This window comes from Pteropus medius, unplaced genomic scaffold (assembly GCF_902729225.1).
Source record: "Pteropus medius unplaced genomic scaffold, Ma_sr-lr_union100, whole genome shotgun sequence".
Taxonomy (NCBI): domain Eukaryota; kingdom Metazoa; phylum Chordata; class Mammalia; order Chiroptera; family Pteropodidae; genus Pteropus; species Pteropus medius.
In genome coordinates this window covers 6,171,049-6,184,837 of record NW_024355205.1, presented here as the reverse complement: position 1 = coordinate 6,184,837, position 13,789 = coordinate 6,171,049, and the positions used below count along the sequence as shown (strand labels likewise).

At 38.9% G+C, this 13,789-nt stretch overlaps 1 protein-coding gene across 1 annotated transcript in view; it reads right to left on the bottom strand.

The window, feature by feature from the left end:
- The window catches only part of ANKDD1B (ankyrin repeat and death domain containing 1B), a 42,483-nt gene extending 33,100 nt beyond the window's left edge, over positions 1-9,383 (bottom strand). Inside the window, exons 1-3 of the mRNA XM_039857709.1 lie at positions 9,100-9,383; positions 3,270-3,373; positions 650-748 (exon numbers count right to left, since the gene is read on the bottom strand). Of these exons, the coding sequence (XP_039713643.1) occupies positions 650-748; positions 3,270-3,373; positions 9,100-9,289 (393 nt within the window). The 5' untranslated portion in view covers positions 9,290-9,383. The remainder of the gene's footprint in view (positions 1-649; positions 749-3,269; positions 3,374-9,099) is intronic.
- Positions 9,384-13,789: the final 4,406 nt, after the last annotated feature.

Genomic DNA, 13,789 nt, shown 5'->3' with positions numbered 1-13,789 from the left:
AAATCCTTAAGGTGGGTTTTGCTATCTAGACAGACAAATCGGCTGATTTGTGGCTAATGGCATGGTCTCTGAATCACTTAAGCAGATTCAAATCCTGCCTCTACCCTTCTTAGATGTAATTTTTTGGGCAAGATATTTAACCTCTTTGTGTATGAGGCTCCTCATCTGTAAATTGGGTATTAAAGTATTACTTTTCTTATAAGGTTGAGAGGGCTAAATATTAAAATCCTGAGACAGGTGCCTATGTGTTTAATAAGCCCTACTATGTGTATAATAAGCCTTATTTATTTACCAGGAGTTCACAGGGCAAGTCAAGATTTAACGCCCCTGAGGCCAGTTAGCTTCTGTCTTCTGTGTCCTAAATTATACTCTGGGCAACCATCTTATTCTTACAAATACATGCTACTGGCCATAAAGTCAATATGGGAAAATAAATAGAAGCCTAGGTCCTATAGGTAATGAGCAAATGAGTTAGTCACCAAATACAAAGAGCATATAAACTATATATTATCTAAAGAGATCTTTCCAAAATGAACCATGCCTCTAGAAATAATTTGTGTGTACGTGAAGAAAAGATAACCAAAGTGACCAGATTTCCTTACACATTGGTTCTGTTCCAATTCATTCTATAAAAGGAAGATGAGCTTACCTTATCAGCAACATCCACCCTGGCCTTGTGATTAAGTAAGAAATCCACTGCAGATAAATGATTTGCCCCCACTGCAAAATGCAGGGCTGTGCGCTTCATCTGAGGAAACATAATTTGTGTTTTCAGTTATCTGATTATTATTTAGCCTTTTAAGGATCCCTATTTCTTGAATGACCATGATTTTCTATCAGGTGTTTGTATTTTTATTATTTACTTGTTCTTTTTGCCTTAGAAAGTAGTGAGAACTGTATTCGGCATAATCTTGCCTCATTTATTATTAGATAATAACAGAGAATTTGGCAGTCCACTGGAGAATATGCCTCAAGCTGATATCCACTGCCTAACCTATCATTGTTGGTAACAATATAATGGATTTCAATTAGAGAGTAAAAATTGTATTTTCCGTCATATGCGATTATTAATAGTAGTAAATGTTTTCTGGTTAGAATATATTGATAATGCATAACAAAAATTTTCCTAGATATTTAATACATACATGATTTTTCTTCTGTAATTTTTTGGACTGTAAATTTTACTGAAGCAAATAAGCAAATTGTTTCTGAAAAGAAAGGAGGGAGGGAGGAGAAAGAAAGAGACACAGAGGAAGAAAGCTATGACTATCTTTTGCTTCAAAGGAAAGCCACATGGTGCTTCTCAGATGTCCAGAAACAGTCTGTGTTTCAGACAATGGATATTTTGCCTGTAAGTTAAACACGTGTCATATTTCCCATATTCTAGACACTTTTTTGCTTCCAAAGAAGGTGACTGGGGATGGATTTACTGTCCTTTGTTCCACATAAATAATTTATCACAAAAATATGAGAACTGTTTAAATTAAACATCTGATTTCCTTGGTAGCTAAACTGGTTATAAACTAAGTTTGACAAAACATTAGTTATCTTGGCATTGTCTACAATCTAGAGCTATGTTCTAGTATGTTAAATTTGGGCTTATACAATCCCCTCACAACTTTATTTGTGAATAAAAATGCAAACCAAAACAGCATCCAAGATAATTCGACTAAACCACTTACATTTTTTTTCATTTCTATCATCACAGATTTTAAGGAACTCTACAGATAACTATGTCAATGATTTGCTGTAAACAGGCCTAAAAGAGATGCCATTAGAAAATGTAATATAATTCATCCGGAGTTTATAATAATTTGCCACACTGACAAGTAAGTTAAAGTAGTCTAGGTTGTAGTATCTCTCCAAGTACTTTAATATAAAAATGTGGTTTAAGATACCAGAAAATTGTATGTGAAAAAATTTTAAATGGTTATATAAGTATTTTGAAGAATCTAAAGAATCTATCTTCTGCTACTTGGAAAAATGATTACTGCTTTACTTATTCAACAATTAATCTAGATATTATCTTCAAAGATCCTTGCCTCTTTTTTTCTCTCCTTTCCTTCCTTGATTCCTTTTCTTTCCTTTTTTTTTTTTTTTGCTCCTAAAATTGTTGTGCTGCAAAATTTGCTCTTTTACTACTCTTTCTAGGCTGTCTATAAACAATGAACAATATATACACCCATAACACATCAGAGACAGACATATGCATGCACACAACATACACGTAGACACATAAATTCCCACATACTCATAAACACACACCCCATCACATACACACATGTACAACTGCTAAACATCCTTCCACTGCATTTGACGCATGACTTCAGTTTCTATGACCTCACTGCTTGGGACAAATTCAAGTTTCATGGAACTTGAAGTTTCTACTCTTTAGGGAACCCATTTTAAAGCCAGAGTCAGAAAACTTCACTGATGTAGTTAAAATTTCTTTTTCAGATTTTACAAAATCATTTAACCATGGGACTACATTGCTAGAACCCTCTGAGTTCCTTGGAAGGGGCCTGTACAAGTAGGGGCCCTAAAGCTTCTATTTCATTTAGCGTTAAATCTACCTCTACCTTCCTGACCTTGAACCACTCTACAAATTGTCCTAAGCAACTGATATAGCCCCATTCATTTTAATAAACCTGCTTTTCAGAGCTGTCAGGAAATCTGCATAAAACCAAATAGTAGCAAATTCCTATTCGGGCAGTAGACTTCTTCCCTAAACCCAAGCACTTGAAGAAGAAGTAAGAGCCAAGTTTCAGAAAGGGCCCCACTGCCCAGCATGAAGATGTACCATATTTCAAAAGCAATAAAATGAAAATCCATACACTCCTTTAGATTTTAAATTTGGAAGAACCAACCACAAAGGACATATCACTGAAGAGAAATCAACCCAGACTGTGTAGCAAAAGATGCTCTGCCTTTCTAGAATGAATGAGGCCAAAGTGATCTACAGGCTATAATCCACAACGAAATCCAGGCCGATAGCCTTGACAGTTGCCTTTACTGCCCGTACACAGACTTTGTACAGATGTGCATAAAGACTCTGTGCATGTCCCTTCTGATCAGATAAAACACCCAGAGCTTGTTTTTCAGCGCTCGATTTACCTTTAGCATAAACACTCTAGAATTACCAACAAAGAAGATCTCTCACATTTCATCCAACACCGTCGTCATTTTTAAATTTTATTATATTTCAGTTGATCTGTGTAAACCCAAGCCACCCTTAGAGTGGTCGCTGTCACTTTGTGGCTTCTACTCACATTGTTCACAGCATTAATGTTAACCTTCTTTTCAAACAGCTTCTCCATAAGATCCAAATGATTGCTTTTAGCAGCATCATGGAAGTTTCTCTCATTTGGCAGTACTGAAAGAAAGCAAGCAAGCATGACTGAGGGAATTAAAGGAAGAAGAGAAAGCAAATCTCATTTGGTAAACCTTTTAACTCTAAAAATTTGAAACAACAGCCTTGAGCCTTTCTCGAACTTAGCATTAATAGTTTATAAAGCTGTAGTGTTAAGGTTCCACTTTCTCTTTGCTCTACAAGTGTTTTCACACTCTCAAAAATATTCCTAGTCCCAAAGAAAACATTATTTCTGAGGACCACCCTGAAGTCAGCAATGTAGTATCTGGCTCAAGGAGGTCAGAGGGTGGCCAGGAACTTCCCAGGGGATGTTTGTAAAATGTTTGTACAAGATTAGATAGGGAGGAGCCCAAACACTCCATACAGAGATAAAATTGTTTTCTGCAGAACCCGGTGCAGATGCCAGGCCTGCAGCACATCATATAAACATATATACAAAGGCTAGAAGGGATGAACATGTTTTATTCTCATTTACATGAAAGGAAATAAAAGTAGATTCACACCTACTGCAAACATTATGTATCATATATATATGTGTGTGTGTGTGTATATATATATATATATACACACACACACATATATTATATATATATATATATATATATATATATATATGGATACACACACACATTCATACGGCATGTTTTATCAAACTAGCATAGAGAAGATTCCAGGATTTGCTGGGTGTTTTTTTTTTGGGGGGGGGTTCATGTAGAGGAGCTGGAAGGCTCTCAGGGGACAACCTCAACATTAGGGGATAAGGTCAAAACTAGAATGATGTGAAATCAGCAATAGACCATTTCCAAAAAGACATGACCCTAAGAGAGGTTTTGGAGATATGGTGCCAAGTAGTTTCTTTAGTATCTGCCAAAGACTCTTTAGAGCACCAAGTCCAGTCAGTCAAAGACAAGGGAGTATCTTCATGGGTGATACACGCATTTATTCTTTCTACCACCTGGATCTTTCTCTTCCTTTCTACCCCTCCTCTTGTTACCACTCTGTGACTTAAACATCCATGGAGATGATTAATCCAATACCTTCGTCTCTCAGTTCCCTAACGCCCTTGCCTCTAATAATTTTTTCCTCTACCTAACCTCAGCCGCCCAACTTTAGGGTCATCCTCAAAAACGACACTATTTCTGGCTTCTCCAAGAATCTCATTCTCTGAACATCATCTCTCATCCAGTCAGCTCACCTCCTCGAGTTCTGCCAGTCTGGAAATTCTGCAACCTTATCAAGTTCTCCAAGACACTGCTCTCACCATCTTTTCATACTATTCATCTCTTATGTCTTTACTTCCCTACTTACCCAGTTTAGATCCCACAGTTCATCTTTGAAATCACTTCCATGCAAACACCTTTACCTCCCTCGCCATTCTCTTATCAGACTCGTTGGTCAGAATCCTAATTCTGAAGTTAAACTCTCCCGTTTTCACACCTGAATAACTAATTGGTACTGGTGAAAAACACACAACCATGCTGTGGTAGACGCTGCTGGTGTTCATCAATATCTGGTTCTTCCCTCCTATCTGAACATATGGATAAGCACATATTCCAGTCTAGATGCGGTTAGGTGAGGTATGGCCTGACAGCAGAAGTGATGGTGTGTCACTACAGGGGTGAGTCAATGAAAAGCCCCTGTGTCACCCTCCAGGTCTCTCTCCTTAGTCTTCTCAATCCTGGAAGCCAAGTGTTTAAATGTAGGGATATTATGACTGAATTGTATCCCTTCAAAATTCATGTTTTGAAGTTCTAACCTCCTGTACCTCAAATTGTGACTATATTTGGAGACAGCTTATTCAAAGAGGTAATTAAGTTAAAATTAGGTCATTAGAATGGGCCCTAATCCAATATGGTGTCTTTATTAGAGAGAAATTTGGATATAGACAAAACAGAAGAGGACTATGTGAAGACAGAGGGAAAGAGGACATCTGCAAGCCAAGGAGAGAGGCCTTGGAAGAAACTAACCCTGCTGACACCTTGATCTTGGACTTCTAGCCTCAAGAACTGTGAGATAAATTTTTGTTGTTTAAGCCACCCAGTCTGTGGTAGCTGGTTATGGGAGCCCTGACCAACTAATAGAAGTCATAAGACGGCGGCGCCTCCATTACTATGGTATTGGGAGACAATTCTCCATGAGTCTCTTGCATTTCTGCAAACCTTACAAGCAGAAGCACTGACTGCCTTTGTTCTGGACTATCTTTTAAGGTTATATATGTAGTGAATTGCACTGGAAGAAAGAGATAATGTCTTCCGCTGGAGCAAGGTACAGACTGAAAGATAGTGAGAGTGAGGCATGCTTCCTGTCCATTACAAAAGATTTAGATTTCCTAAGTCAGGGTTCTCCTGGAACACAACCCGCTGCATGTGCAGGTATCACTTTTATAATATTTGGCACTTTCTGCATCTCCCTGGGGCCTGAAAAACACTGACACAAATGCTAACACTGGCTATTGCTACTATTGTGAGTAATAAAATGCTTTGTATTTGATCAGGAAGTGTCTTCTGCCAGCATCTATGATACCATAGTAGGCTAACCTATTAGTTTGTAAGGAGAGGAAAATCTCAGCCCCTTTACAGTTGTTGACACGTGGGGTCTTGAGAGACTAGGTAAAACAGAGGCTCTCATCACCCCATGTAAGACATGTTACGTGAGCAAAAAGTAGATCTTTACTATATCTAGTCACTCAGATTTAGAGGTCATTGTTGCTGCAGGAAAAGCTAGCTTATCCTGACTAACACACATACTAACGTGCTACACATAACTAACAAAGGCCTCAATTCTTACCCACTAATCTCAAGGACCTGAGCACAGCATTCCCACTGTATTTCCCTAGTCTTCCATTCTCCAAAATTTCATGCCTCTTTCTTTCTCTTCGAATATCTTAACCTACTAATTGAGCTACGTGTCCATCATCTAATTCTCAGTTTATAACATTGCACAGAGAAAGTAGAAGCAATCAGATAGGAATTCCCACATCTTCCCACCAAAAAGTCTATCTTCCTACCTACCTTTATACTTACACTCTCTGCTTTTATTACTGTTACGATCGAAGAAGCATCCCTACCCACGGCCATCCCCTCCACTTGAGCTCTGGATCCCATCCTTTCTCATCTTTTCAATTAGTTCATATATCCATTTCCTAGAAAATTATCTCCTTTCTCCTCTGCATCATTTAATCATTCACTCCAAAATATACAGAGATGCTAAAATACCTCCAATGTAAAGAAAGAAAACTTCTCCATTAATTTCACATTCTTTTCCAACTGCCACTTCACTTCTCAAACTCCTGTCATCCCCAAACTTATAAGTGTTCTGGAATTGCTGGCTCCACTTTTTCTCACAGTCTCATCCAACCTATGCTAATCAGACAGTGTTCCTATTACTTGTCAGGGTCAAGATCAAGATTTGCCAAAATCCAGTCATCACTTCTCTGTCATGTGCATTGAACTTATTGCAGATTTGACATGGATGATAACACTCTCCTTGTACATGTTTTTCTCCAGGTTTCTGTTAGACCACCTGTGCTTTCCAGTCTCTTTTATTGGCTCTTCTCTGCTTGATCTCCAAATCCTGGAGCACTGTAGGGTTTTTATAAAATTAACACCCTGATGGGAGTAGGCATTATTACCCGCATCTTTCAGAGGAAACTGAGACTTTAAGTCAAACCACTTGCTCATATCTTAAAAATAATAAATGATAGAATTGTCCCAGACAGCCTGAATCCAAACTCCAAGCTTTCAATCACTTCATATGTCCAGGGTGTCAGCAGGAGAGTGGACTGCTGAAGTGGAGATCCAAACTGCCCACTCTGTCATATGCTTTAGCTAATGCATTCTGCCAGTGAGGCTGGACTTTTCTCAGCTCCCTCTCCTGACCCCGGCTCCTTGCCCCAACTGAAAGGAAGTTCTAGTTCCAGATCTTTGTCCCTCTTCAGTATGTCCCAGGAAAAATCAAAACCTTTCTATCCCAAACACAGAAGGGAACTTTTCCTCAACCTGGTAAAGGGCATCTACAAAAAACTGACAGCTAACATCATGCTTATTCATAAAAGTCTGAACATTTTCTTTGCCCCTAAGATCAAGAACAGAGATCTATTCTTACTCCTCTTTTTAAACGTTGTGCTAAAAGTCCTAGCCAGTGCAATAAAACAGTAAAAGTAAATAAGAAGGCATAAATATTGGCGAGAAATCAAATTGTCTCTAGTCTAGCTGTAGGCAACTTGATTGTGTCCATATAAAATCCAAAGGAATGTACAAAAGAGCTCTAGAACTAACTAATAAGTGAGTTTAGCAAGGTTGCAGGACACAAAGTCGACACATAAAAATTAATCTTTCTAAAAACTGGCAGTCAATAAATGGAAGCCAAAATGTGAAAAACAATAATATTTGCAATAGGTTTAAAATTTTTTAAAGTATAAACCCAACAAAACATGTACAGTTTCTCTATACCAAAAAGGTACTAAATGCTGATGAAAGAAATCAAAGAATATCTAAATGAAAAGATATGTTATGTCCATGGATAGGAAGACTTAAGATAATAAAGATGTCACTTCTCCCTGAACTGATCTATAGATTTAATGCCAGATGGGTATTTTGTAGCTATAGACAAGATAATTCCAAAATTTATATGGAGAGGCAAAGGAACTAGAATAGCCACGACAATTTTGAAAACGGAGAATAAAGTTGGAGGAGTCACACTGCTTAATTTTATTACAAATCTACAATAATCACAGCATGGTATTGACAAAGAGACACATAGATCAATGGAATAAAATACAAGTATAGAAATAAACCCTCGCAAATATGGCCTATTGGTTTTTGACAAAGATTTGAAGGCCCTGTCGGTGAAGAAAGGATAATCATTTCAATAAGTGGTATTTGAACAATTGGACATCCAAATGAAAAAAAAATATGAACCTTGATGTAAACATCATACCTCATACAAAAATTATAAAACTTTTGGAAGAAAACACAGGAGAAAATTTTTATAAGCTGGGGTTAGGCAAAGGATTCTTACACATGACAGCACAGCAGACTGTAAAAGAAAACAATGATAAACTAGACTTCATAAAAAGTTAAAACTTTGCTCTGTGAAAAGCACTATTAAGAATAAAAAGACAAGCTACAGACTGGAGGAATATATTTGTAAATCACATAAAAGACTTCAAAGGACCAAAGGGGAACATTCTCAACTTTCGAAGACTTAGACAGCGTGCCTCAGTTTACGCTATAAATATATTCCCCAGTCATAGGTAATCTGTTCCATGCTTAAAAACTTAAGTGCAGAAAGATTAAGCGACTTTTTTATAGTCACACAAATCAGTGCATGAGTCAGGATGTAGGCGATAACAACACATAATATTCTTTCCTTATTTGCAAAAGAGTTTAATCATTTCTATAAAAAAATCCTCTCCCTTAAGTTAGAAGAGTAACTTAACTTTCCTTTCACCCACAGTATAGGTTTAACCTGAAATAAAGCAACCTGAGAAAGGTGAATCGAAACTTAGATGGAGTTGATAGCTGAGAGCCAGCCCACGCGGCGCGGTGGCGAGGACGTGCTCGGGGTCCGCAGGGTCGAGCCCTGGCGCCAGCCGCCGTCCCTCCGCCCCTCGGCGCCCTGAGGCGCGGACCCGCACCTTCTCTGGGCGAATGCCCTCGGCGCGGCCCGCCCCACCGCCTGCCCCGCACCGCCACCGCCTGATTTTCCCACCTCGTCCCGAGACTCACGGAGCTCGTGTCCGGCCGCCGCCTCCTCCTCTGGAGGCCCCTCCTGCTTCGGCATCCCTGACAGACCCTTCCAGCGCCTGCCCGCCGCGGCCCCCACTTCTTCTCGAAGCCCCTTCGCGGCCGCCGCAGCCCCGAGCAGCAGCCCTCTCACTGCCGCCCTGCGACCCGGGGTGCGCCCAGCGGGGTCCATGTCCACCCGCGGGGGCTCAGAGCCGGAGTCGGCCCCGGCGGGAGCGCTCGCTGTGTCCGGCGGTCCTCTGGCCAGCTTACCCAGCTCGGCCGGCCTGGGAGGTCCGCCCTCAGGTGTGGCGGGCGAGGTGATATCGTTGGGTTTTACCTGGAGGAAACTCCCAGCTCACACTTCAGTGGTTCTCCGAACAGTTTTGATAACTGTCGAGGTTGGATTTATAACACTATAGGAACTTCGATATTAAATCGTTTCTACATGGGCTTCCATAATTTTCTTGTGAATAAAGTAGGACTCAATTTCTTCTCTGAAGGCGTAAACTTTGGCCGCCCATTTTAATGCAGTGGTAATCTGTTGGACTCCTCTAGGGAATTATTTCTTTCTTGGTAGTTTATAAAATAATTGATGAAATACAGTAATCTATTCTGGGCAATCATAATCATAATCTAATAATATGGAAGAAAAGTATTGAAGGACAACTAGGATCTCTGTTCTGAATCCCTAGCACCCAAGCACAGTGTTTAATGGATTACAACAAACCTAAACCAAACCATAATATATCTTGCACCTGCAGATAGTTTCAGAGGTCAATTGGAAGTTTAGCATATTTTAGAAATGAAAAAAATGTGAGCCCTCATAACAAAACTAGATTTGACTGCAGAACTGACCCACCCTTTTTTGTATGTATGTACACACACAAGCACACACATACACACACGGACATAAGAGTGATATTAGGGAAGTGTTGTCTGTAAAAATGCACAAGATGGTTTAGAAGAAGGAAAAGAAAGTGATGGAAGTTGAAAAATGAGTTGGAAGGCCAGAGATCGGGCACCTTGATAAGGACTTGGCAGAAGGAATGGAAAGTACATGTTTTCAAGAGGCTCTACAAGGGTAGACAGAATTCAATAATAGATATGGGTGTGACACTACTGCTTTTAACTGACCCTGTCCAGGGCAAGGGAACTCTGCTGGAGTCTCCTCTGCCCTTGCAGACTCTTGGGTTTCTTTACAGGCCCCAGATTCTCACAGGCGGATCTGCAGCGCCACACGGGAGTTTAAGACGTCCACCAGTGTGTCATCCTTGAATAAAGCATGAGCTCTGGAAGATCGGTCAGGGGCAGTGCACCTTCGCAGAGATTTATCATCAACCTGGTGACTGAAGGCCTAAGGTTACCCCTCTGGGAGAAGTGCTGTTGAGATGGCTTGGACGCCTAGGATTTTGCTGACAAGGATACCCTCTATCTGGTGCTGGGCAGATCCTAGGAACTTAACATCTTTCCTGCATTAACCTGTGTGAGCAGCTGTCAGCTTCTTGGAGCAGAAAACTGCCTAGAAATTTGGGGGTGCTTAAATATCAATTAGCTTTCACTTCTATACTTTGTCTTAAAAGAAGTACTTGGTTTTATCAAAAGATTCCAATAAAATATTTTAAAGCAAAAACAACAACAAAAAAATAGATACGGGTTTGGCAGAGATGGTATGTATGTGTATATTTATACACATATCTATGTATATGTATGTACGTATGAGTTTGAAATCATAATAAACTTAAGAGATTGCAGTTAGAAGGAAAGGGTTAACACTATTTGCCTCTAAATTATCTTCTGTCTCCCTGAGACTTTTGTAGACAACAACAATTAGATAATAAGATTGTCATCATTTAACTCAAACTTGTAAGGGGAACAGTTCAATATTATAGTTTGCTTAATAGAATCTTGTTTCCAATTTTCACCATAGTATCGTGTGAGTTTTTTCTAGAACAGCTTTAATCCAATTATGTATTACAAAGCAAAAGTGATTATCCCTTAATTATACAACAAAAGAACAATTTTTGCTCCAGGGAAATAAACACCAACTCTCTGTGAAGTTCACCAAAATCCTACCAGGTATGTTCAGACATTACTGCTGTTTAAAGTAGAACATTACTTAAAAAAAAAAAAAGAAAAAGAAAAAGAAAAAGAAAGAAAAAGAAAAATCAGCACCAGACACCAGGTATGGTTTTCAAAATGGAATTATTTCCTCAAAAAGTGCTTTATAGCTCTAGGCTGTAATATTTTGAGCCTTCTTCCAAATGTTTCCAAGCCACCCCAAGAAAACAAGTAATAACACATTTATAAAGCAAGCCATTATCCAATAAAGGGAAAGAAATGCAATTCCCTCTTTCTCAAATGCCTGACTTTTAGGGCTCAGCTTGAGTGTAACCACCCACATCAGATGCCACTATGTCTTCCCAGGGAAAAACAGTAAAATAGTAAAAGACACCACTCTTTGAGCACATTTTTAAAATTAATTAATTTTATTTATTTATTTTTTATGTATTTATTTTATTTATTTATTTTTGCATCAACAAATAATTGTCAACACCTACTAAGTGCCAGGCCATATATTTGCACTTGGTATTCAGAGATCAGTGAAAGACACAGCCTAGGATCTCTAGCAGCCTACAATCTAGTAAGAAGAGACCGCATCAAAGCTACAGCAAAGAAAGTTTCAAGGTCTTCATAGAGAAGCAGGAGCACAAAAGAGTGACTAATCAGTTTTCCAGAGGGCAGGGACTTTTCCTGAAGGTGGCTCTGGAGCTGTGTCGAAAGATGATTAGTGTGTATAGTGGGAGAGGGCAAAGGGGCATTCAGGAAGCACATTCTGAGCAGAGGGAGCATGACACCAGATCTATTCAAGAAACGACAGTGTGATTTGATTGGTGTGCACACCAGTATTTGGTGTGCATCATGGACAGTGATTATGGAAACTAGCTTGTACTGACTAGCAAGAACTAATTGCTAAGTTTTCAGAAATTTTATGAGAACTGGTTGACATGATGTCCACAGCTTGAAATCTGTCATGGTATTTACACCACAGAAATCATCATACACTGAAAATCTGCTCCCCTCTTCTCACCCTTGAACTATCCTAAAGAGTTGAGAGCTTTTGAAATCTTTTTTTTTGTTTCTAACATAAGAGTGGCATTATGAAAGTGGTTTATGGCTAATCTGCAAAAGATGCGCAAGACAGTTTAGAGCGGGAAAGCTGAGAAATCAGTTGGAAGGCCAGAGTTTAGGCAACTAATAAGGATATGACAAAAGAAATGGAAAGAAATGTTTTCAAGAGGCCCTATAGGGTGAACAGAATTCAGTAATAGATATGGAGTTGGCAGAGGCATAGGTGGAAATGAGAGGAAAGGACGAGTTAAGAGGTAAGTACAGTAGTCACTCCTTATCCATGGTTTCACTTTCCTTGGTTTCAGTTACCCACAGTCAACCATGGTCTGAAAATATCTTAGTCATTCACCTCACTTCATCTCATCATGTAGACATTGTGTTGTCTCACATTGTCAAGAAGGGCAATTTTAGTCCAATATTTTGAGAGAGACCATATTCACATAACTTTTATTATAGTATAATTGTTCTATTAGTTATGTTACTGTACCTAACTTGTATATTAAACTGTAGCATATGCATATATTTTTAGGAAAAAAATAGTACATATAGGGTTCAGTACTTTCCACAGATTCAAGCATCAACTGGGGGTCTTGGAATATATCCCCCACAGGTAAGTGGGTACTATTGTAATAGAAAATACATTTTTAAATGAGGGCAGTAAAAGTATTTCCTATTAATTCCTCATTCCCTCTTGCCTTTCACATGCAACTACCTTAAATAAATGTCTATACCTATCGCCTACATTTTCTCTCCAGTTTTTTGTTGAACTCTGTGATGTGGCTTCCATTACTCACGTTAATGCTGAAACTTCTTAGTCTTGGTCATTTCTTCAGTGGACTAATTGATTACATAGATATCACAATTCCCATACTAACTTTTAAATTAAGGCACTTCTGATGGAATAAATTGGATTTATAAATACATCTTTCAAGGCTGCTTTTGCTATTAACACATAAGATTAAGGTTAAGATACACAGCTCTATATTAAGAGACAATGTGAAGACTGATAATAAAAAAGAGATCTTTTTATTCCATTAAAGAGAGTATTACACACATGCAAACAATTATTAGACCTATTTATAAGATAACACTTACGGCATTATACACCAATAATGATGTATTCCAAATGGACTGGCCATCCTCCTTATCTGAAATTCCCTAAACATTTCATGAATACAGAATCTCTCTACACAGCATTTTACAAATGAGGCATAAAAAAGTGAGCCTAAAGGATCTTTATCTTTTTTATACTTTATTTGAATACACAACATTTATTTTGTTAACTCAGCAGGCTCAGGTTGCAAGCCCTGTGCATTCCAAAGAAAGGCCTGTCTTCAGGACTGGCCCTTGACTACCTCCCTGGACATAACCTCTGAGCCCTTGGAAGATCCTGCCTGATAATGAGTGTTTTAGTATGCTGAGGCCGTGGGCCACAGTTTTAGTTTAGAGATAGTTTATGCTAACGATATGATGTTTACGTGAGTGTTTATTTTACCTGAGGCCCTGGGTTATAAGGTACTATTCAGATCTCTGGTATATTGGAGACTGAGTGGCTAAGGTC